Source organism: Lutra lutra, chromosome 5, assembly GCF_902655055.1.
Source record: "Lutra lutra chromosome 5, mLutLut1.2, whole genome shotgun sequence".
Lineage (NCBI taxonomy): Eukaryota > Metazoa > Chordata > Mammalia > Carnivora > Mustelidae > Lutra > Lutra lutra.
This window is the reverse complement of record NC_062282.1, coordinates 43,690,111-43,714,358: the sequence shown is the minus strand read 5'-3', so window position 1 is coordinate 43,714,358 and position 24,248 is coordinate 43,690,111. Positions and strand designations below refer to the sequence as shown.

General features: G+C 46.3%; 2 protein-coding genes across 7 annotated transcripts in view; one reads left to right on the top strand and one right to left on the bottom strand.

Annotated features, from left to right (window-relative positions):
- Positions 1 to 10,150, top strand: part of FAT2 (FAT atypical cadherin 2) — a 78,280-nt gene extending 68,130 nt beyond the window's left edge. For 2 of the 3 annotated variants that reach the window (XM_047729603.1, XM_047729604.1), the window contains exons 21-24: positions 3,784 to 4,225; positions 6,330 to 6,483; positions 8,083 to 8,540; positions 9,618 to 10,150. In XM_047729603.1, coding sequence (XP_047585559.1) covers positions 3,784 to 4,225; positions 6,330 to 6,483; positions 8,083 to 8,540; positions 9,618 to 10,150 — 1,587 coding nt within the window. Of the gene's footprint in view, positions 1 to 3,783; positions 4,226 to 6,329; positions 7,739 to 8,082; positions 8,541 to 9,617 lie in introns of those variants that run through there. The other variant, XR_007127406.1, reaches the window with a different exon arrangement.
- A 1,397-nt stretch (positions 10,151 to 11,547) lies between these two features.
- The window catches only part of SLC36A1 (solute carrier family 36 member 1), a 55,052-nt gene continuing 42,351 nt past the window's right edge, over positions 11,548 to 24,248 (bottom strand). For 2 of the 4 annotated variants that reach the window (XM_047729605.1, XM_047729607.1), the window contains one exon: positions 19,451 to 23,906. In XM_047729605.1, the coding sequence (XP_047585561.1) occupies positions 23,635 to 23,906 (272 nt within the window). In that variant the 3' untranslated portion in view covers positions 19,451 to 23,634. Of the gene's footprint in view, positions 13,432 to 17,503; positions 18,097 to 19,450; positions 23,907 to 24,248 lie in introns of those variants that run through there. The other 2 variants (XM_047729608.1, XM_047729606.1) reach the window with 2 other exon arrangements.

Genomic DNA, 24,248 nt, shown 5'->3' with positions numbered 1-24,248 from the left:
ACATAGCCAAAGACAAGTTGGGCTGCTCTGTGGGAGGAGAGAGAGAGCCTCTGAAGATAGAGGGAGAAATGGAGGCCACCTAGTCATGGTGGGTTTGTTTTGTTTTGTTTTATCACTTTTGCTGAGTAACAAACCAGTGTTTTCCAAGATGGGTGGGAGGCTGGCTACCACTAGGGTGCTCAAGACTACAAACCTGGCATTAAGTTACATGGAATCACATGGAAGAAAAAGGAATTTCCTTTCTCATGGTCTTTCAGTCCTTCTGATTACATCTTGTAGAATATCTTTTTTTTTTTTAAATTTTATTATTTGAGAGAGAGAGAGCATGAGAGGAGAGAGGTCAGTGGGAGAAGCAGACTCCCTGCTGAGCAGGGAGCCCGATGTGGGACTCGATCCCAGGACTCCAGAATCATGACCTGAGCTGAAGGCAGTTGCCCAACAAACTGAGCCACCCAGGCGCCCCCACATCTTGTAGAATATCTTAGTTTGCCTGCCTGACTTTAATGCCTCCAACACAAAAGCCAATCTCTCACTTTGACAAAGAACAAACAGACTTTGGCAGCTATTTAGAAATTAATTATTCAATAAATATTTGTCGAGCATCTGCTAAGTAACAGGCACTGTTCTAGACACTTGGGTCTCATCAGTGAATAAGACAAAAATCCCTCTGAGAGCTTTCACCCTACAGGGGAAGACTGACAATAAACATAAACATAATAGCTCAGAAAATTTTAGTTTGTCCAAATGTGATAAATGCTTTGGCTTTAACAACCAAAAAAAGGGTTAAGGGGGTTTAGGACTATGGGAAGTTGCAATTTTAAGTAAGGTGATCAGGGAAGTCTTCACTGAGTTGGTAACTAAACCATAATATAAAGGGGGTAAGGGAATTAGGTAGCATTCTAGGTAGAGGGAATAGCAATGGAAAAACATTTTGGTAGGGGAATGTTTCACAGATTTAAGAACACAGAACACAGATTTAAGAACAGATGTGTATATGGCCTGAGTAAAGTAAGCAAGGGAGACAGTAGTAGTAGGATTTGGGGTCAGCGATACAGTGGGCTGAGGGAGTATCCATGAAGTTCTCATAGGCCATTGAAGGACTTCAGCTTTTATTCTGAGCAAAATGGAGGGCATGAGAAAGTTTGAGCAGAGAACTGACATGATGTGACATTTTTAAAAGGGTCCTGATGGCTTCTGTGTTGATAAACAAGTTTAGAGAAACAAAGATAAAAGCAGAGACCCACCCAAGAGGGTACTGTGACAGTTCAGGTGAGAGATGGTAGTGGTCTAGATCAGGGTAATGACAGTGAACTGGGAAGAAGAGTTGACAGTCTAGATAGATTTTTGAACGTAAAACCAAGAGGACTTCCTGATGAATTGAATGAGGGCTGGGAGAGAAAGCAAGGGGTAAGATTTGGGCCTGAGTAATTGGAATAGAGTTGCTGCCAACAGACTTGGGGAAGAATATGGGTAGAGCAGGTTTGGGGAAGATCAAAAGTTCAGTTCTGAGATGTAAGTTTGAGATGCCTACTAGACTTCCAAGTGGAGCTAGATAAACAAGTCTAGTGTCTGTGAGAAAAGTCTTGGATAGAGATGAAGATCTGGGCGCCTTCAGCATATACTTAGTATTGAAAGCCGTCAAACTGGATGAGATCACCAGGAAGTGTAGATTGAAAAAAGAGTAGACCAAGGATTCATCCTTGTGATACTCCAAATTGAGATGTCTGGGGGAAGAGAAGGATCCAAAAAAGGAGACTAAAAATGTGCAACCAGTGATGTTGGAGGAAAACCAAGAGTACCGTATCCAGGAAGCTGAATGAAGAACATGTATCACGAAGGAAAGAGTCACCAGCTGATAACATGCTGCTGAGAGATGAGTGAGATGGGTGATATTAATCACTGGACTTAGGAACACTGCAGTCACTAAATACCCTGACACCAGTGGTTTCAGTATCATGGTGGGTGGGTTGGAATTTTGATGCAAAGAGGAAGCAAAGAAAGAAGGTGATCTCTGGTGAGAGAAGTGGGTTCAAGAAAACTTTTTTAAAAGATTAGAGTAATAACAGCATGTTTGTGTGATGACTGGAATGGTACAATAGAGAATGAACAAACAAAGATGTAGGGAAAAGAAAGGAGAGTCAATGGAAACTAGTCTTTGAGGAGCTAAGGGGGGGTGGGACCAAGTGCATGAATGGAGAGACTGGCTTCCACCAAGGTGGATAGAGGTGATGGTAAGAGTGCCTGCAAGTCCTCACCCGACTGGTGAGAGCGAGGATGGGGAGGGGAGCATCAGGGTTTCGAGGAGAGAGAGGTTGTGAAAATAGTCATCTGGGAGAGTAAACCGAGGAAGATAGCATAATTAGGCACGATGAAGGGCTCATTTGAAACTTGCAGTCATGAAATTAAAGGGAGATCAATAAGTAAGGTTGTGTGTTTTTCTTCAGCTATGTTCAGCTCAATGATGCTCACATACAGTAGGGAGAATTGGATTTTGCCAGATTTGTGTGGTTTGCCAAGTGAGTTCTACCACGTAGGAGAGGACAGGAGTTTGGCTATGTAATTTAAGCTGGATAAGGAGGAGGTGAGAACCTTCCAGAGGTTGAGAGACAATGAAAAGTTGGTTGGACCAATGGATTTGTGGTCCTGGCTAAGTGAAAGGAGAGATTTAAGGACAATGTTTTGAGTCTACAAACTGTAATAATAGTAAATTTCCTTTAAAGTAAATATCTGTATAGGTAGTATTCAACCAGGGCAAAAATTGGGGAAGTGATGTACAAATGGCTAACTTCTGTAAAACACTGGATTGCATTTTCAAATTTCACCCAGAGAAGGCTCTACACAACCCAGACTGACCACAGCAGCCCTACCTCTTGGGTTTAGGTAAACCAAAATGATATAACCCAGTTGTTCTCAGACTTCTTGATTTCAGGACTTTTTCACACTCTTAAAAATAATTAAAGATCCTAGGGAAGTTCTGTTCATGTGGGTTAGAGCTAGTAATATTTTCAGTACTAGAAATTAAAACTGAGAAGTGTTAAAATCTTTATTAATTCATTTAAAAATAGCAAGAAACATATTACATGTTGACATAAATACCATATTACTGTGAACAATAATTACATTTTCCAAAATTAAGAAAAAAGAAGAGTGGCACTGTTTTACATTTTTTGCACATCTCTCTTACATATGGCTTTATAGTAGATGGCTGGAGTTTCATATCTACTTCTGTGTTCATCTGTTGTGATAGCCATGTCTGGAAATCACTGCATATTTGTGAGAGAATGAGAGTAGAAAAGGCAAATAATGTTTTAGGATTATTATAAAAATGGTTTCCCCTTGCGGGTTCCCTGGAAAGGTCTTAGAGACCCACTTTGAGAACTGCAGAACTGCTGAATAAGAGAGTGGGAGTGAGGGGGTTTTTGGTGTCCTTGAGGGCCAACTTGAGGAGCACAGAACATGGGAGAGGCCTACAGAGAAGAATCCAAAAGAGACAGTCTCAGACAGCAAGGCTTCTCTGGGCATCAGTTTCCTCATCTGTGAAATGGAGATGCCATCCCTGCTCAAATCACGCCATGGAATATGGTAAGGGCTAAATGAGACCATAGACAGAACAGCTTTTATGCTCTACAAAGACAATGTTTAAAACAGCCTTGAAAATCCCCCAGAACTACTTCTCCCACCCATGAAAATCAACCAACATTCTTTGCACTGGTAGTCTGTTAGCACTACTTTTTTATAAGGACTTCTTAGCTTTGCTGATGGCCATCTGGGTTATCTTTGCAGCTGGCTGATGGAGTGCTCCAGCTGGAATACCACTGCCCGGGTGGTTTCTATGGAAATCTTTCCTCCTGGCTCCACGTGAATGACCAAGAGTGGCACTCCATTGTGGTGGAGGAGATAGACGCTTCCATTCGCCTATTGGTTGACAGCTCAGGCAATGCCTCCCTTGTGCTCCCAGAGAACTGCCAGGGTCTCAGGCCCGAAGGAGACCTCTTTCTGGGTGGCCTTGTTCTCTTGCATTCTTCCCCAGTTGTGTCCCAGGGTTTTGAAGGCTGCCTGGATGCGGTTGTGATCAACGGAGAGGCGCTGGAGCTGCTGGTCCATGGCAAGAAGTCATCAGGGTTGCAAGAGAGGCAGGCCCTCACCCAGTGCTGCTCACACAGAAATGACTGCCGCCAAAACCCATGTCTGAATGGCGGCAAGTGCTCACAGACCCGCGGGGCAGGTAAGGGCTGGAAACGACTCCAGGGCTTATCCCAGGAGGCTCTTCAGAAGACCCCCGCACATTGAACTAGCAATCATATATCACTGGAGAGTTTACAAAGTATATTCCTTCAGCACAGCCCCATGAGGGAGAGAAAGGTTGAAAAAAAGCTGTCAATGGCTTCATTTCATGTGACAGGAAACTGCTGGGCTATGTAAGGGCTGCCCAGATGGATGAAGAAACTCACCCAAGGTCACAAGGCTGTTAAGTGAGAGAGGTGCATTTGGGGTACAGATCTCAGTGGAGCACTCCTCCCCTGATGCCAGATATCTCTCTCTTCCCCTTACTATCTTGTGAGTAATCTACTAGGTTTACACTAAGGGAAGCCAAGAGTCTTTGTTCTCCCTCAACAAAGGACTGACTTTCTTTCTACTTGTTTGGATGGGGGTCGGCATGAACAGGGACCTCTGGTGCCACGGGTCAATTTCATCACACACCTTAGTGTTACATTCGGTCCATGCCAGGTTTCTCTTTTATATTCCTCTTTACTGTGTACTTAGCTGCCTCTCCCCCAACCCCAAACCCACAGGCAAACATCTAAAGATTTTTTTTTTTAAGTTATTTATTTATTTGACAGACAGAGATCACAAGTAGGCAGAGAGGCAGGCGGGGGGGTGGGGGAAGCAGGCTCCCCACTGAGCAGAGAACCCGATGTGGGGCTCGATCCCAGGACCCTGAGATCATGACCTGAGCCGAAGGCAGAGGCTTTGACCCACTGAGCCACCCAGGTGCCCCACATCTAAAGTTTTTAAATGAGTTCTTGCAAAATATATATCACTGGTTTTACACATGCTTGGATTTCTAACTATATGTGATACATATATTTTTTAGTTTTCCATCCACACTGCCACAATTCATATTCATTGCTTTTCTTGTGGCTCCATGCCCCAGTGTGTGTACCTGCACTCACATCTTCCCTCTCTACTTAGCTAGCAACGAACACCCTGGTGGCTTCAACAACCCTCTCCAGCAACACGGCTGCGTGAATATCCTCATACATTCTTCTTACGAACCTCTATGAGAACTTCACACACACACACACACACACACACACACACACACACCCCACACCCAGGGATGGAATTCACATACCCGGAGGATGTGAATCATTATTTTGACTAACTAGGGCCAAATTGCTCTTCAGCCTGGCCACAGCAGCTGCCCTTCTACCAGCAATGCAGGAGGATCTGGTATCTCTGTCAACACTTGGCATTATCCCATTTTCTCATTTTTGCCTGGATAATAGTACTGTCTGTTTCCATCTGCAGAATATCTGATCACTTCTATCTATCCGCACTACCAGGCAGCTGTCATCTCTCCCCCTTGGGTCAGCTGCCTCCCCGTTCTCTACCTTCTCTCCCTCCACCTGTGCTTTCCAGCAGGGCACCAGAGTGACCTTTATACAGAGCAGGTCTGAGTGTATCACTTTCCTGCTTGGAAACTTGCAGTGGCTTCCCCCTTGCTGTTAAGAGTCCTAATTCCTAATTCCTGCATCTGGTTCATAGGGATGCTCCGGCCCGTCTCACCTCCCTGGCCCGGTAGCCCCTTCACCCCCTTGGCTCGCCAGGCTCTGTCATTTTATGATAATTACTAATATACTGATACTATACACAGTTGGTTCTATAGGTTTGAATCCCAAATTTCCCACTAACTTGCTGGATGACCTTGAGCAAATGTCATGTATTCTTTGTGCCTCATCTCCTCACTTGCCATCAACTTGTACCTGTTCCCTGATGAGGGTAACAGTAACCAATTTCAGAGCTGGCATGAGGCTCCAATGGGCTGATATGTGCAGATGGTTAGCACGGTGACTCGCACTTACTGAGTGCTGTCTAGGATGCCTACTTTTCTTTATGGGCCTGTTCTCTGTAGCCTATAGGTTGTTTGAGGCCGGGATCACGTTCCGGGCATCAGTGCCCTGCACAGTGCTTGTCATAGGAGGCACTCACTAACTGAACATGGATATGCAGATCTGCAGACACGCCGAGCCCCCACCCCCCACCGCCTGTCCTGGAGGGCCTCTCAGCCTGTAGCCTGACTCTTTTCCCCCTGCCCTCCTTCCCAGGCTATGTCTGCAAGTGTCCCCCACAGTTCTCGGGCAGGCACTGTGAACAAAGAAGGGAGAACTGTACTTCAATACCCTGCCTGGAAGGTGGCACTTGCATCTCATCCCCTGAAGGTGTCTCCTGTAACTGCCCTCACCCTTATATGGGAGACAGGTAAGCACGGGAGCGACTTGCCTTTGGCTCCTCATCCTGGGTTTGGGACCATTAGGAAATGACCTCCGCATTCCTGCCCATGAGAGACCAGGAGCTGAGTGCTCCAGTGACCTGGCTTCTTGGTCTTTTCTACGTGCCAAGGCTTCTCCCTCCAGCCACCTGCATCAGAACATGCAGGGAAAGAGGGTTCTCAGTGATTTCTCTAGTCTTCTTCTGGACGTACTGAATCAGACTCATTAGGCTGGGCTCCAGGAATCTACACTTCTAATCCGCTCCTCAGGCATTTCCCATCTTTGCTGAAGTCAGAAAATGGCTGAAGTTCTTATTCTCTGGCACTGGGTGGTGACTTCCTGGAGAGTGGCCTGAGGACAATGACTCCCCTAGGTACAAACACTGCTGTGCTGAACCCCACCGCAAGCTACCTGTGCCTTGTATTATGCTAGTCTGGAGGACTGCAAGAATCCTTAGATCCCTAGAATCCTAGAAGCAAAGAGTTTTGCTAATTATCTGGTTTTAGGGCTCCCCAGTTTGGGAGTCTTTTTAAAAATTATCAGGGACACTTGTGGAAAATACAGATTTCTGGACCGACTATATCAGAATCTCCAAGGAATGAGGCCTGGGATTCTATCTATAACAAGCTCCCAAGAGATCCCCTTGTTGTCAGCATGTGCATAAGAGAGCCAATGATGCAGTCCACCCACTCACTTTACACATGGGGAAACTGAGGCCCAGAGAAAGAAAGGGCTTGTCCAAAGGGCCCCCCACCATGTGTTTGTGACCCAAGTCCTTTCTCTCAGCACCTGGCATTTCTGGCCCCACTGCACACCTCGCTCGGCAGGAGATGTGTTGGCAGGATACTTCCTGGCTGAAAGTGGTGGTGTTTGCATTTTAAAAGAGGAACTTGGGGAGGACGATGTCTAACCCAAGAGAATAAAGTGTTGGTGGTGAAACTGTAGACACTGGGACTCAAGTAGAATGAAGGGAGCCTTTCTTAATATCCCTCGAAAGTGGATGAAACTGGCCACGGAACCTCCTAGGAGCCTTATACCATGGCACGCCAAGCTGGCAGTGACCTGGGAGGTCATACAATTCCAAGTGCTCGCTCTGAACAGTTGTCCGATGGAAGGTTTGTGCAAGACCAACTGGGTTCCTGTGACCTCCTGAAGAACAGTGGGCAACAGTGGCGCCCAGCTGCCACAGCTGCGTGCTGCTGACTTCTGTCTGGGACTCTGACAATATTGCTGAGGACAGCTGGGTATGTTGGCTGCTCCTACCACAGTACGTGGTTGTAAATCTCACCTCAGTGGTGGAGGGTATATCCAATGCCTAGATCACATGAATGGGAAATCATGGATGTGCCCAGAGCCTAGATTCCAAATGGTCATCAATGAAGTTGTAGCTGACTCCCACACCTTCCTGGTGGAAGATGGAGAGCTCTGATGTTGATCTGTGTGATCGTTACCATCCATTTTCTTCTCTTTTCTTTTGGTTGAAAATTGGGGAAGGTAGGCTTGAGCCCAGGGGTCCATAAATCTTTGTGAGAGGGGACATGGAAAGGGAAGTATAATGACTCAATCCCCTATTTCTCTCTCTCTGCAGGTGTGAAATGGAAGCAAGGGGCTGCTCAGAAGGACACTGCCTAGTCACCCCTGAGATCACAAGGGGTGACTGGGGACAACAGGAGATTCTGATCATCATAGTGGCCCTGCTGGTTATCATTTTAAGCACTGTCGGGCTCCTCTTCTATTGCCGCCGTTGCAAGTCCCACAAGCCCGTGGCCATGGAGGACCCAGACCTCCTGGCCAGGAGTGTTGGTGTTGACACCCAAACTATGCCTTCCATCGAGCTCAACCCACTGAGCACCAGCTCCTGCAACAATCTGAACCAACTGGAGCCCAGCAAGACCTCAGTTCCAAATGAACTGGTCACTTTTGGACCCAGCTCTAAGCAGCGGCCAGTGGTCTGCAGTGTGCCTCCCAGACTCCCACCAGCTGTGGTCCCTTCCCACTCCGACAATGAGTCCATCATTAAGAGGACATGGTCAGGCGAAGAGATGGGTCAGTATAGCCAGAGGCCCTTAGTCTCTGGAATTAATGGAATAGGGTGGTAGACCTAAACACTCCATTAGGTGAGGCCACCATCCAGTCCAATCCCTTGGGATCAGATATGAAGGAATGTGCTCAAGGTCACTGTGCACTGGTGGCCTGGACCAAATGCCAGCTCTCTGGACTCAGAATCTGTGGCTCATTCCAATGTACCATGATCTCCTCCTCTAAATTCCAACTCATTCCATAGGATTGATATCTATGGCAGAAACCTGTAGACCCTGATAGGGATAAATGGGATCCCTGGGGTGAAAGTGGCGGGGGGGGCTTCTGTTCCTTTGTGCTTTTCTGGGAAAGGAAAGAGCAGTAGTCCAAGCTTCTGGTCACCCATTCTGGAGGTATGGCAGCTTTGGGCCAGAACTGACTGAATTAGAGGAGGGTTCTTCACCTCACCCTCATCTTTGGCTCAGAAGGAGGTGAATTTGTAAAGCACTTTATATTTTCTGGCTTATTCACCAATAGTTAAAAAAGGTGCTTTCATAAACTTTTTGCTGATATAATCAGAGCCCATAAGGGCACAGTAACATGTTCTAATTCACCCAACTATTCAGTAGAAGGGACAGAGCAAGGACCAGGGATGCCTGCTCTCCATTCTTTCAAGCTGCGTCTCATTTAATCACCCTCTGTGACAGATGCCATCACACTCCACCAGTCCAAACTGTGTTTCCGTTTCCTTCAGTTAAGGAGACGTAAGTCACCATTAGGACTTGTGATGGAGTTGCTGTTTCCAGCAGAGGTGAGCGGGCTGCTTGGAGTCATCCACATTTTTCCCTTATTCACTGAATCTTAGATCGTCAGTACAGATTTGCAATATGAGCTGGCTTTAGCTTAAACCTCTGGCCTTGAAGTTGGCCCTGTTGAATTCTAGATACCAATCTAAACTGCCAGAAACAACACACATGAATGGTCACATACCCCCCCAGTCTTTTGCCTGTTTCTACCACATGCTGAACTATGTTTAGTAGCTATAAGACCTGCTGAAACCTTCACCAGGGAGACTAGATGCTCACCCTGTCTTGTCATTTTCAGTGTGCCCAGGTGGAGCTGCGGTCTGGCCTCCTACTTACTCCAGGAAGGAACGCTGGGAATACCCCCACTCGGAAATGACCTCTGGCCCTCTGCCGCCATCACCTCACCGCCACCAGGTCCCACCCATGATGCCAGACCCCACTGGCCTCTATGGGGGCTTCCCCTTCCCACTGGAGCTGGAAAACAAGCGGGCACCCCTCCCGCCCCGTTACAGCAACCAGAACCTGGAAGATCTGATGCCCCCACGGCCCCCCAGTCCCCGGGAACACCTGCTGGCCCCCTGTCTCAACGAGTACACGGCCATCAGCTACTACCACTCACAGTTCCGGCAGGGAGGGGGAGGGCCCTGCCTGGCAGAGGGGGGCTACAAAGGGGTGAGTATGCGCCTTAGCCGGGCTGGGCCCTCTTATGCTGATTGTGAGGTTGGGGGTGGGCATCCCACAGGGCGGGGTCAGACCCAGGCTCCCCCCAACTATGAGGGCTCTGACATGGTGGAGAGTGATTATGGGAGCTGTGAGGAGGTCATGTTCTAGCTATCCTCAGAGGAAGGTAGGTAGGAGGCCAAGGACTTGGCACCTTCCTCCCGTCTTGTAGGAGTGCGTTGAACATGGCTGAAGAAGTGGGAGGGAAGCCCCCATCCCCAGTCCAGGCTGCGTACCTTGAAATGTGCTCTTGTGGACCCCCCAGCGAGTCCCTGAGGATGGAGGGAAGCTGAGAGTGGAGTTCCAAAAATATCACTAGGGCCCCAGCAGGAAGGGGATGTACAGAACAGTTAAGCCTGGAAAGCCAGGACAAACTGATTCCTGGGAGGGGCAAGAGGGAGTCTGTCTCACTGACCGCCATCTCTCAGTCCCCAGGGAGGCAGCTCTGTCAGAGAGCGTTCTTACACCTGCTCAAGACTCCATTCTGGATGCAGAGGCAGGTCCACCCAACAGGCAGCTACTACATCAGCCCCAGAGACAAGGTCCAGGGTCCTCTGACCCTGCAGGGCCACAAGGTATCCTCTAACGGCTGAGAGGTGAGCAGCAGGTGAGCAGGTCACCAAGTCACCTGTGCACCCTGCATCATTCCCACCTAACTGCAGCCTCTGCTCTGTGTGAGGCACTGTGCTAGGCCTGGGGTGACAAGGGCTCCTGAGGAGCATCACTTGGCCTCAGTCTCCTTGGGGTCCCACTCCTCTAATGCAGGGTCCAAGGAACTTGCTCTGCCTCTTTAAGTCACAGGACTTTCCACCAGCCAGGGCCTGCCAGGATTCCTGCAGCCCTGAACCTTCTTTGCCAAGGACTTCAGACCTCATGGAACTCTGGGTTCTTCACCCCAAGTTTCTCAAGCACTTTGGGCCAAAGGCAGGAAGGACATAATTATTCATTTTTAAAATTCTTAGGCACTTTTCAACCTTGCTGTCTGGATGAGTTGCCCCAAAGGGATTTTTCTTTCCTAGACACAAGGAACTAAAAGCTCCCCATTCAGGGCATCAGGGCAGGGTGAAGGCGTGGAGCTGGACATTGGTGTTCAGGGTGGACACTGCCTTTCCTGCCCCTCCATCTCAGATGCGTGCCAATCTAAGTGTTACCTGCAGTGACTCAACCCTATGCATGGAGGGTCAATGTGGGCACGTGTCTGCACATGTGGGCACCTCATGTAGAGGATGTGTGTACATGTGTAGAGAGTATGTAGCCAGGAGTGGCAGGGATGGAGAATTCTGGTGGCCTTGCCATTCCTGCCCCATCAATCCCTTTCTCCGGTCCATTGACTTTTCAATTGTGTTGTTTCTGGAGAAAGAAGTGAAAAGGAAGAGCAATAGACACTCTCACCCACAGGGTTGCCGCTTACAGAGAGGGAGCTGTGTGGGTGAAGGCGTATTCATTGGAGTGGCTGGTAGCTGTGTGTGTAACTGTATGTGTGACTGACAGGATGCACAGTTTCATTGGCCATTTGTTGTTGTTGTTTTTTAAAAAATAATAAAGTTTTTTTATGGTTATTTTGTATGTCACTTATCTTGTTTGGGGTTAGGTCAGGGGAAGGGCACTAGGGTCTATAGGCATTGCTAAGCTGAGGTTCATGGAATTTGGGGGCCAGAAGAGACCCACCCTCGAGGTCATCAAGCACTGGGATTCCCAAATCCAGCAAAATGGCTAAAATATAGCTCTGTGAGCCCCAAAGCCAGACAGAAAATCAGAACCTCTGTGGGCAGGGCCTAGACCACTCTTCGGGAAAACACCTCTAATTCCAAAACAATTGCCTGCAGTTAGTGGACAAGCCCGCTGATAAGCCCGTGAATGAATGGCCTGGGACAAGGCTTCAGGACTGCTGACGCTGGCCAGCACCCTCCCCACTACATTGCACTGGATAGGAGGAGTGAGCTTTACAGCACAGGCCTTGGGAAGCCAGCCCTCCCTCCCTCCCAGAGCCAGCCTGTGGCTGCTGCTGCTCCACAGCTCACTCCCAAGTGGATGTGAATATCACTGGGCAACTGTGACCCAGGCCTTGCAGGTGACACCGAGACCAGAGAGCCAGTCCCTGCTGTTGAGTTCCTGGTGCAGGTGGGGAGGGAAGGCACATCCATGAGAAGCACCACAGCACACATACCACTGTGGCCTCGGGCAGGTATGAATTGGCTTCCTGTTGTTTAGAAGCATAAACAATAAACAGTGACCATTATACTAGGAAATAATACCAGATAGTATGTAGATAAGATTAACTTATCAGAACTGTGCAGGAAACCACATATAAACTAGTCCAGTGTTGCCCAGACTTCTGTTGTTTTGCTTACCACTGTTGCGACTTTTGTTCTAATACCACCTGTATCATTATTTACTTAATTTTCTTTTAGTGCATTCCAATTTTTAAAAAATATCTTTGTTCACCCTAAAATGACATATCCATACACTAAAGAACTCGAAAGTTACTGTATTTTTCTAGAACACATGAAAACACACGAATATTCAGACTTTTAAAATGACTGTCCATTTCTGATGTTCCTCGTCCCAAGTCCCACAGAGAAGGGTTTGTCTGAGGTCCTGCAGGTAGAACTTCACAGAGATAAGACCCACATTCAGGTCTGTACCCAGCCTGATTATCCCCCCTACAACACAGCTTGTTCTCCTTCAGGAAGGGGGAGCCTCTTTCCAAACCCCGCCACGCTTTCCACAATAGGCCCCCTCCTTCCCTTTTGTCTTCCTGAGCCTGCACTTTCACATGTCAACCATCAGAGGGCACTCTGGAATCAAAATTCAGCCTACTGAGCTGCGACAGACCTAAAGGTTTTCAGGGAAATTCTCCCATCTCAAGTCTTTGGGGCTCTAATTCCAAACGTCCTGAGCCTTACACAGTGTAACAGTGGAAAAGAAAGGCAGAGATGCAGGTTTCCTGACTTCCGGGCTGGGCATTTTTACAGTTCACCATAATCATCTTCATTTCACTGGCACTTGCTATATGGCAAGTGCTGTGCAAGCACTTGACAGATCTTGTCTCATTTACTCCTCATAAAAACCCCATGAGGTAAGTGAGGACTCACAACCACGTCCAGGGTGGGAGGGCAGCTGGAATTCACTGGACAACAGCAAAGGAGTTGTGAGCCTGCTCATTCAGAGGGCTGTGGAGGAGGTCTGCACAATCACACCATCATGTGGGGTTTACCATGGGTAACAGAGAAAGCCAATGTATCTTCCAGAAATTGGAGCAGTGCTGTAGAGGGGACACATGACTTAGGCCATGGCTAGGACCTCAAAATGGGTATCTGGGTGAAGAAGGGAAGAGCCCAAGGCCTTGGGGAGGAAAACCATTCTCTTTTGGTCTGAAGATTATGGAGATTCTAAAAAATAAAAGGAGAAAAATATGACAGTATATAATGCTTGGAGATATGGAGTGATTTGTCCAAGGCCCATGGCTAATTTGGTATAGAACAGCTGGCCCATCCTGCTATCCCATGGTGAACTGGTGAATGCCAGCCTACGAGGGCATGTGGGCCCAGCTGCTGAATGACAACCCATACTTCAGTGTTGAAGGCCAGACTTTGGAAGACCTCGAACAGCCTCTGCTAGCTCTGTCTTGACAATAGGCACAGGAGGTCTCACCAAGTAAAGAGCAGAAACTTTCTCAAGGACCCAGCTGGGAAAAGACAAGCCTTTAGAATTTTCTTAAGATTCCTCAACAAATCTACAGGGTCCAACCAAGGAAAGTACTTGATTACATTGATACAAAATTAAAAGTATATATAGCGATGGCAATTTCTTAGAGGCCACACTCCATTCCCTACTAAAGGAAACCCCACTGAGTTTAGTAACCAGCTGATTCCAGATACACGGTTAGACCCCACAGACAAGCACTGGGATTTCAAGCCCAATCCAATCAGTGCCTCAAGCAGCCCAAGGAGGGAGTAGCCAAGTAGTCACAGCTCTCTAGCATCAGTAGAGATGAGGCTAACCAGAGAAGGGGGAGCCATAAATTATGACTGACATAGCCAGGGAAGGTTCTAAAGAGGAGCAGCCATCTGAGCTGGATCTTAAAATAGAGCTTCAGATTTAGTGCAGAGAGAAGGGCCAGCCAGGTTAAGGGAAAAGCCCAAAGCAAAGGCCGAGAGGTTTTACATATTTGGGCAATGGTGGGTAGTCCTTTTATGTGGGTTTGGAGTATGGGAGGATTCAGGCATCCAGACTGGGGCCTGGAAATGTTCCCTGTCCACTGAGGGTTGTAAGTGACAGAGTTAGTGGCAGGGAGACAGATCTTAGGGGCAGTACGAGGTTTGGAGTCAGACAGACCTGGCCCACCACTTAGAAAATGTGTGCTCTCAGGGCACCTGGGTGGCTTAGTTGGTTAAGCGACTTCCTTTGGCTCAGGTCATGATCCTGGAGTCTCAGGATCAAGTCCCACATCAGGCTCCCTGCCTGGCAGGGAGTCTGCTTCTCCCTCTGAGCCTCCCTCTTCTCATGCTCTCTCTCTCCCTCAGATAAATAAATAAAATCTTTATTTTAAAAAAGTAAAAAAAAAAGAAAATATGTGTTCTCGGTTAAGCCTCAGTCTGTGTAGTGGGAATATTTTCTGTGCCTTCCCTCATTGGACATGAGTACTAGATAACATAGGTAACGTGCTTATCATAATTGGCATAGTAAAGGCTCAAAAGATGTTATATATTTTATTGCCACTATTTAAAAGGCAGATCTTTTTGTAGTATCCATAACCACACACTTACCTTTGTTCCATGGCCAAGATAAAAAATACATCCCTCCAGCTAGGGGTGAGAAGGAGCTTAAATGTATCAAGGCAGTAGTTCTCAACAGGGGAGGAGGATGAGTTCCACTCCCCAAGCCCCACACAAGGCTACCTTTGATAATGTCTAGAGACACTTTGGATTACCACAACTGGCATTTAGTGGCTAGAGACCAGGGAGGTTGCTAAACATCCTACAATGCACGGGACATTCTCCACAAAAAAGAATTATTCACCCAAAATGTACATAATACCAAAGTTGAGAAACTGTCCTGAGGAAACACACATAGGCTTTATGCAGCACTATAGCAGCTGGGAACCTGGCCTGAAGCAAAAGTACACTTAGGCCAAGAATAGCAGTTATGGCACATGGTTTTGCTCATTTACAAAAAGGCACCATTCTGGAGTCAACATTTGTCAGAGTAAATATCAAGGTGAGAACAAAACAGTAGATAATCCAACAATATGTAAAAAGAATAACACACCATGATTAAGTAAGATTTAATCCAGGTAAGCAAGACTGGTCCAACATTGATAAATCAATCAATTTAATCCACCATATCAATGAGTGAAAAAAGAAAAATTGTAAGATCATGTCAATTGATAAAGAAGAAAACTGGACAAAATTCACCTAGTTATGATTTTTAAAAAATCTCTCAGGGGACGCCTTGGTGGCTCAGTCAGTTAAGCGGCTGTCTTCGGTTCAGGTCATGATCCCAGCATCCTGGGATCTAGTCCCACATAAGGCTCCTTGCTCTGCAGGGAGCCTGCTTCTCTCTCTGCCTCTGCCTGCCACTCCGCCTGCCTGTGCTCTCTCTGTCTCTCTGACAAATAAATAAAAAAAATCTTTTTAAAAAAATCTCTCAGTACAGAAATAGAGGGGAACTTCCATAAAAATCGTGAAGCTTGCATCATTCTTAAGGGTGAAAGACTGAATGTTCTCTCTGTAAGATCAGAGACAAGACTAGAATGTTTACTGTCACCAACTCTCTCTTATAACATAGTGGTAGAAGTTCTAGCCACTGCAGTAAGAAAAAAAAGTATACAGGATGGGAAAAAAAGGAAATACAACTCTCTCTATATGAGAACAACATGACTGTTTACACAGAACATCCCAAGAAATCTAGACAAAAACTCATAGAACTACTAAGTAGAGGCAGGCTGTAGAATACAAGATTAACATGCAAAATCAGTTGCATTTTTACAGCCTACCAATGAACACATGGAAATTGAAATTAAAAACACATTACCATTTACAATTGCTCCAAAGAAAATACTTAGGTATACATCCAACAAAACATTTACAAGATCTGACAAATGGCTAAAATAAAAAATAATGACAATACCAAATGCTGACAAGGATAAAGAGAAACTAGGTCATTCACACATTGCTGGTAGAAATGTCAAATGGCATGGCCACTCTGGAAACTGGTTTGGAAATTCCTTTTAAAACTGAAAATGGGCTTACATACAACTCAGCAATTGTACTCTTGGATATATATCCCACAGAAATAAAAAAAAAAAAAAAAAACTTATTTTCATGCAGGAACTTGTACCCGAATGAATATTCATAGCAGCTTTATTCATAGCCAGACCTGGAAATGAAGCAGATTTCTTACCGTGGGTGAATGGTTAAACCAACCGTGGTACATCCATACCATGGAATATGACTTTGCAGTAAAAAGAGACAAACTATTAATATAGGTAACAACTTCAGTGATGGTCAAGGAAATTATACTAAGTGAAAGAAGCCAATCTCAGAAGGATACATACTGTGTAATTCAATTTATATGACATTTGTGAAGTAGCATAATGGTGGAGAGGAAGAACGGATTAGTGGTTGTCAAGGGTTGGGGATGTCAGGGAAGCGCAGGAGGGGAGCATGTCTCTATAGGGGCAGCATGAAGGAGTCTTGTGGTGATGGCACAGATAAGCATCTTGACTGGGGTGGTGGAAGCTACACATATGGTAAAATTGCTTACATCCACACATGCAAACACACACATACATACACACACACACACGCACATGTGACTGGAGAAACTGAATGAGCTCTATATATTGTGCCAATGTCAGTTTCCCGATTTGGGTCATGTACTATAGCTATATAAAAAAATTTTAACATCGAGGGAGACGGGACGAAGGGTGAGCTGGACTTCCCCAGACATTTCTTTGCACCTGTGAATCCATACTTACTTCAAGACAAAAAGCTTTAAGATTTTTAAGAAGGCTAAATTTTAAAAAAATCACTAAAGAAGACAGGCCAATGGCAAATAAGTCAGGAAAAAGGTGCAGGACATCACTAGTCATTAGGCAAATGCAAATTAATACCACAAAGACATACTACGATATACCCACTAAGCTGGCTAAAATGTAAAAGACCATAATATGAATTATTGGTGAGCATTTGGAACAACCGGAGCTTTTTAAAATTGTTGATAGGAATCCAAAATAGCAGAATTACTCTGGAAAAACAATTTCCCAATTTCTTATAAAGTTAGTATACACTTACAAACCCAGGATTCCTCTCCCAGGTATTTTACCCTAGAGAAATGAAAACATTATGTCTCCACAAAGGTCTATACATGAATATTTATAGCAGTTTTATTCATCATAGCCAAAAACTGGAAGCAACCCAAACATCCAACAATTGGTGAATGAATAAACAAATTATGGTTCATCCATACAATGGAGTATTATTTGGCAATAAAAAGAAATAAACCTAATGATACAAGGCACGATACAAGTGAATATAGAAAGCATTATGCTAAGTCAAAAAAGCCAGATAGAAAGGACTCTATACTTAACGATCACATTTATATGACATTCTAGAAAAGGCAAAACAAGAGACAGAAAAATCAGATCCATTGTTGCCAAGGGCCAAGTGGGCATGGGGATGGACTTGACTACAAAGGAGCACAAGGGAACTTTCTGAGTAAAACAAACATTCCATATCTTGATGGAAATGGTAGTCACACGCATTTGTCAAAACTCATCAAACTGTACCCTTAAGAAACAGGTGAATTTTATTACATGTAGATTATACTCCAACCTTTCCTCCCAAAATGGTGGGGGAGACCAATGACCAAGGGTCTACTAAAGTGCACCAGTTAAAGATACACAGTTTCTTGCATATGTCTGCAACGGGCAGAGTCTGAGGAAGCAAGACTCTTTAGCAAAGAGCCCTAAGTTTAGGGCCCAAACTCAGTCCACTGTCACTTAACTTAGGCCTCTAGCAGTGCATTGGACTTACCTTGAGGGCCCTTGTTACCTGAAAGGAAGGGTTATAGCCATTAAGTGTAAACATGAGCAGGAACAAACATGTGAAGAGGCGAACAATCTAAAAAGTTTTGAATGCTCTCCACAAAGGAAGTGAGCAAGATAGGACTATAATAAATGGATGTAAAACCACAAAACAAGTAAAACTGCTTCTGGGTCTTGGTTTTCTTCAATTTGGCTAATATTTCAGAAAATGCTTCATAAGCTTTCATGCCAGGAAATTTAGAACATTCTCTAAAACCCTCACAATAATCCCTAAAGGCAGACCTCCCTCCTGAGACTATAACAAAGAGGTGGAGTCAGTCCGTGCCTTCGGGAAGCGCTTGGGTTCTGGAATCACAGGGCTTGCTACAGTGTGAATCCTAATTCTGCCACTTACTGGTTGATAACTTGGAACAGTTACTGAATCCCTGTGACACCCCCTCCCCCAGTTGCAGAAATAAGAGTGATAGTCAAAAGTAGTCATAATACATTCCCTGCCTTCCTCTCTCTGTAGAGTGCTGTACTTCAGTAGTGTGCCTCAAGGCCTCTGCTTTTCTATGAGTCTAATTCAGTAGCCACCCATGATTGGCTTTCAGATCACCTAAGGGGTGGCTCAGGTGGTCTTGTTTTCCCTCTTAATGTGACAACAGGACAGGAGTGACAGAAATCATCTCTTCCACTGTCCCGAAATCAATCTCCGTACTTCAAATATATACACATGCATGGAGGGGGTGGGATTTCAAGAATTGGCTTATGTGATGGTCAGGGCTGGCAAGTCCAAGATTTATAGGGCAGGCCAGCAGGCTGGCAACTCTTGTACAGGAGCTGATGCTGCAGTCTTGAGGGAGAATTTCTTCTTCCTCACTGAAACTTGTTTTCCTCTTAAGGCCTTTCAACTGATTGGATGTGGCCCACCCACACTTTGAGGATAAATTTTTATTTAAAGGCAACTGATCGTAGACATCAGCCACACATCCACAAAATAACTTCAGAGCAACACTTAGATTAGTGTTTGACTAATTAGTCAAACACTAATCAGTGTTCAACATTAGAGCCCAGCCATGTTAACATGTGAAACTAACCATCATCTCTGTCAAGTACGGTCATCTGATACACACAGATAGGGCTGAGAGTTCCTTCTCAAGTTTTCAAGAAAAGCAGGATTGTCTAACAGAAAAACAACTACCTGGCCCCTTTCTAGGGAATTCTCAATTTCATAGGTGGTTCTGTTGTTTGCACTACTTCCCCAGATGAACTCTGTGACACAAAACTACAAACATTTTCACCTATTAAGATCTAGTAAAGAGATCTAAGTGATACTTAAAAAGAAAAAAAGGCAAAAACAAGATGCAGACCGCAACCTCTCAAAAATAAAAAATAAAACTCATTTATTGATAAAAGAAAAGTTTAACACATGATCCACGTGCAGAACCCAAAACAAATTCTTCTGTGAGCTCCTGCATTGTCTACATTTCTACACACATACCATGCGAGAAACAGACACTCATGAAGGCATATACACAGGATAATATATGCAGTACTGTCTGGTTACCAAGACCTGGGGATGGTATCCCTCTTATTACCACATTCATTGTCATGGTTTACAAGAGAGTTACATAGTTTTATTGTTCACTAAAACAAAACAGCTTCCCCACCATCACTTTGATTTAACAAAAGAACGTGGCTTAAAACAGGCACCCTCCACCGGCATCCCCCACTCCCCGCTCTGATAACCACATATCAGCACCACTTACATACCCTGGCCTGAGAATGGCCCAGTGGTACAAAGAACAGGGAAGAAATACCACAAGCTGATGCTGTCAGAGAAAACAGCCTTGCAAACAGCAGGACTAATTAAATTGTCTAAAAGTATTGACCGTGAATTCAAAGACAAACCACACCCTCTCCTTTTCCCCTAATGGTCTTGGAGATTTGTAATGTACTCTGGAAAATTGAATTCTAAGGCAGACTTGGAGCCGACTCCCTAATCACATTGTGCCACTGGCACTTTGTGTCTCTGCTGTCAGGAAGTAGCTTCGTGTTTTGATCAGGGCTGATGCTGGGGCCTGCCTTAATATCTGATCAGCTACACAATAAAACCCATGGATAAGAACCCCTTGGCTGTGAGTAATGAGTGAATAGAGAGAGCTGTAAACAGACATAAAGTGAGATTTTGCACTTCCAAAAATCATGAGGAGACTATGTAGTGTCAAACAGAGATGATATTCTACAATTTAGGAAGGGAGACATTTGAGAAGAAAAAAAAAGCCAGGAGAACAGGGAAGGGGCACAGATTTCCTAATGTTCCTTTCTGGGATCATCACTTTAAGACAACTGAAAACATGGCAAACTGTACCTTTCATGGGGGTAGAGTAAGTAGTGAGCACCAGCCAATGAACTTGGCTGGAGAGGTGAGTGGCAGAGCAGGAGGGCGGGAGCTGCAGGTACTGAGCTAAGACCCAGCACACATTCACATATGTCTGGCCAGCATCTGTGCAGCTGAAGGACTCCTAGCGGTTGGACAGCAGCACAATATAAATAATGACATTTGTAAATGGTGACAACTTCTAGGAAAAGTAAACAGAAGATGCCAGATCATGCTCTTCCCAGCAAATGCCTACATGGAAGGGGAGATATGTTGCCAACAGAGAGTTGGAAACCTCCTTACAGCAGCATTTATAGGAAGGAACAAGGGGCTTGGAGAAGCTACCTCAGGGCCAATGGAAATCTGAGGCTGCACAGAGGAGCCTGGGGGAGGGACATAGGCCTAACAGTATAGGGCCAAAAAAAATCCCACGTTTTGCCTTAGGTCCCACAGATGCAGCCTCACACTCCAGAGAACCTTGCTCTGTTGTTCCTTGATGAGACTTCTGTTTATGCTGGGACCTTTTCACAAGGCATCAGAGCAGGGCACAAGCAGAAGCTGGACAGTTAGTTCCTAATGAGCAGTGGGGAGAAACCAGGGCAGGCTCCCTGACTGAAGAAGCCTTGTGGGCAGAAGAGTAAGCTTCCCTGAGCTGGCCCAGAGGTCTGAGAAGAAAAAGGGCTTCCTCTCACTTTCACCTTCTGGCAGACCCTTTACTTGACACCTAAGTGCACAATCGGAAAGGCCCACTGACAGGATCCACCCTGCCTAGGTCTTCTGAAGCAGCAGGAGCTCAGGAAAAAGAACAAACTGGGAGAAGGCCATGCCAAATTAGCTTCCAGAAGCCCCAAAGCTAGTGCCATCTCTCCTACACATCACATTTCCCAGGCCAGGGACTCTGAAGCAATAATTTGCATTTTGCAAAGACCCAGGGGCCAGGGGACCACAGTTTTGTACTTCCCAGTCCTCAGGTCTAGTCTTACTACCCTGTGGAAACGACAGCCTCTAGCAGCTCCCTGAGTTACAGAAGCCTCCACCACAGATGCTGTGGGCAGGATACACATCTGATCCTTCTCATGGCACACGCCTTCTCACTGTAAACAACTCTCAGGACTGCTGTGGAAAGATGGCTGGAGCCTGGGGCTTGCACACAGAAGGGGACAATCCTTGAACCCACTTCGGTAACTTCTAGGCCTGAGGCTTCATAGGGCAGGTAAGCTGCCACCTCCAGGTAGAGCCTTGGTCATATAAGCACTTGATGGTGACCACAGAAAGGGTGGGTGAAAAGTATCATTCTCCTAAGGGAGACCAAGTCACAAGTGATCACATCTCCCAGGTTAATAAATTATTAGTAGGTTGGGAATCACTGAATGACAATGTGGCTTTGGAAAAGAAGAGAAAGAAAAAGCTAGGGCCAGGGTTGGGGGGAGGGTCACAGCTCTTACAAGCTTTGGCGAAAACAGAAAAAAAAAGACCCCTGATGAAGTTGTGCTGCTCTCTAACTTGCAGGATGAATGCATCTCTAAGGAGGCAAGAGCTTGGGGATGGGGTGGAGGAGAGTGCATCTCTATTCCGTGTATGAACACACACACACACACACACACACACACACACACACACACACACAGAGCTCAGGGGATAGAGAGCTAATGAATGCCCTCCTGAAATAGTTCTCACACCAAGAGGGGAGAAGAGGCAGCCAAAAGCAAGGCAATGCACCTTTCTCTGCTTGCTCTGCAGTTTGTTCCCAAATCTGAAGGCTGACCTTGAGGTGAGCCAACCCTGAGGCATGCAGGGGAGGGACCGGGTCACAATTAGTGTTTAGAACACAGGGGACCGAAGTCCCTACCAAGCGGTTCCCTTTAGAAGTCTAGGTCATGGAGGCAGCTCAGGACGGGGCACTGCTTCTGCCCTGCCCCCGTTGATTGTAAACAACCAAGCACCACACATAGTGTCCGACCAGCTGCTTCTTAACTCTCTGAACTTAATTCCATGCTCTCTGTGCACACTGGCCTCATCTCCTCAAACACGGCAAAGTGTGAGTGTCTTCCTGACATGCTGGCAACTGAATGCTACCATGCCCTGTGCCTGTCAGGAACTGAGGCTGAAAAACAGGCCTGAATGCACAAAGTGACCATTTTAGAAGCCTCCTGGTGACAGAAACACATCCCACTCGGCCATCCTTTCCTTGGCCTTGCGCGTTGGCAAACATATCCTGAGTCCTTCGTATCTCCTCAATATGAAATCAGGCTGGTCAGTGGGAGGCAGAGTGCACGCCTCCCCACAGAGGTACGCATTGAGATGATCCTGATTAAAACCTTTGGGGTACTCAGCCAAGAGTGCTGAGGACCTAAGCACACATTTCCTGGAGCAAGTTTCTTTTCAGCAGGAGAAGCCTAGCAAAAGTTTACTGAGGAAGGAACAAGTCACAATAACCCCAGATCTAGAGACAGAGTCTACAAACAAAAGCTGATTTTAAATAAAATATAAATATTTTCAATTTAGGCAGCACTCAGTATCTTCCAGAAGCTAAAGCAACTAAGAACATAACACTGTGACCCAAGTGAGGAAACTGGACACGGTGTTGCCAATGGTCACAAGCCAGAGAGAGTAAAGATTAAAAGCTCCAGCTTTGGGGCCTGGTTTTAAACTACTAGGTAGATCCAGACACCCCCTGGAGACTTGAATAGGGAGGAGGATACTGAGGTAAAATATTTGGGAGAGGTCTAAGAGATAGGCCCAGCCTTATAAGGAGTAGGGGTTCCCACTCATTTAATCCAAGCCTGGGCCTGGGAAAGAGAAAACATGAGGTGGGAGGTGCTAAGATTTTTAAATAAAGTGAGCTGTGCAACAGGAATAATTGGGGTGAGGTGGGTCAGAACGGGGGGCAGGTAAGGGAAGAGACATCAAGAGGGAAAAAAGTTGAAAAGTTCTGGGTTAAATTAAGTACAAATGAACAGGATGGCACGGCCACTAAGAGTGACCTCTGTATATCCACTACCCACTCTCTCTCCTGCCCTCGGCCCCACCTGGCCCAGATACTGAGGTGTCAGGTGGAGGGGCTCCCCAACAGCAACCTTGCCTTTCCCCAGAGCCTGGCCCCTACCTGAGGCTCTAGGGCCAGGTGCTGGGGAACACACAGGGTGGGCGAGGTGGGCAGCTGCAGGGAATGCACCCAAATTGCTATACAAAGGCACCAGTAGAGTTGATGACAATGGGAGCATTGCTGGGCTGGATCAGCTCGTAGAGGGCCTCATATGTCCCCACCACAAAGCCCACGAAGCCCAGGATGCTGATCAGGGCGTCCTTGGCGATGGTGAGGGGGCTCATGCCCTCCGAGTAGTAGGTGGTGATCTCCAGGAGGGGCGGAATGATGAGGGCCAGCGCACTGCTGCTCACGGACCCCACCAGAGAGATGACCAGGTCCAGGCGGGGGATGAGGATGGCCAAGATGCCTGCAGGAGAGAGGACATGCCTGTTCAAGACTGCCCAGAGCTGGAAGAGACCTCCTCACTGTTGAGCAAATTTAGCAAGTGTCCTTCTTCTCTAATGGAAAACTCTGCAGAAACTCACACATTATCCAGTCCAATCTCTCATTCCACAGATGAGAAAACAAATGCCTACAGGTGTGGAACAACCTGGTTCTCCCTGCCAGGTGGCAGAACAGGGACTGGAACCCAGATCTCCTGGCTTTCAGCTTTTCCTGCCACAGGACATGACTTCCATCTTTCTGAAGCAAAGGAACAAAATTACATTCCAGCGCTGTGTGGTCCCTACCAGAGAAGAGAGGCTGGAGC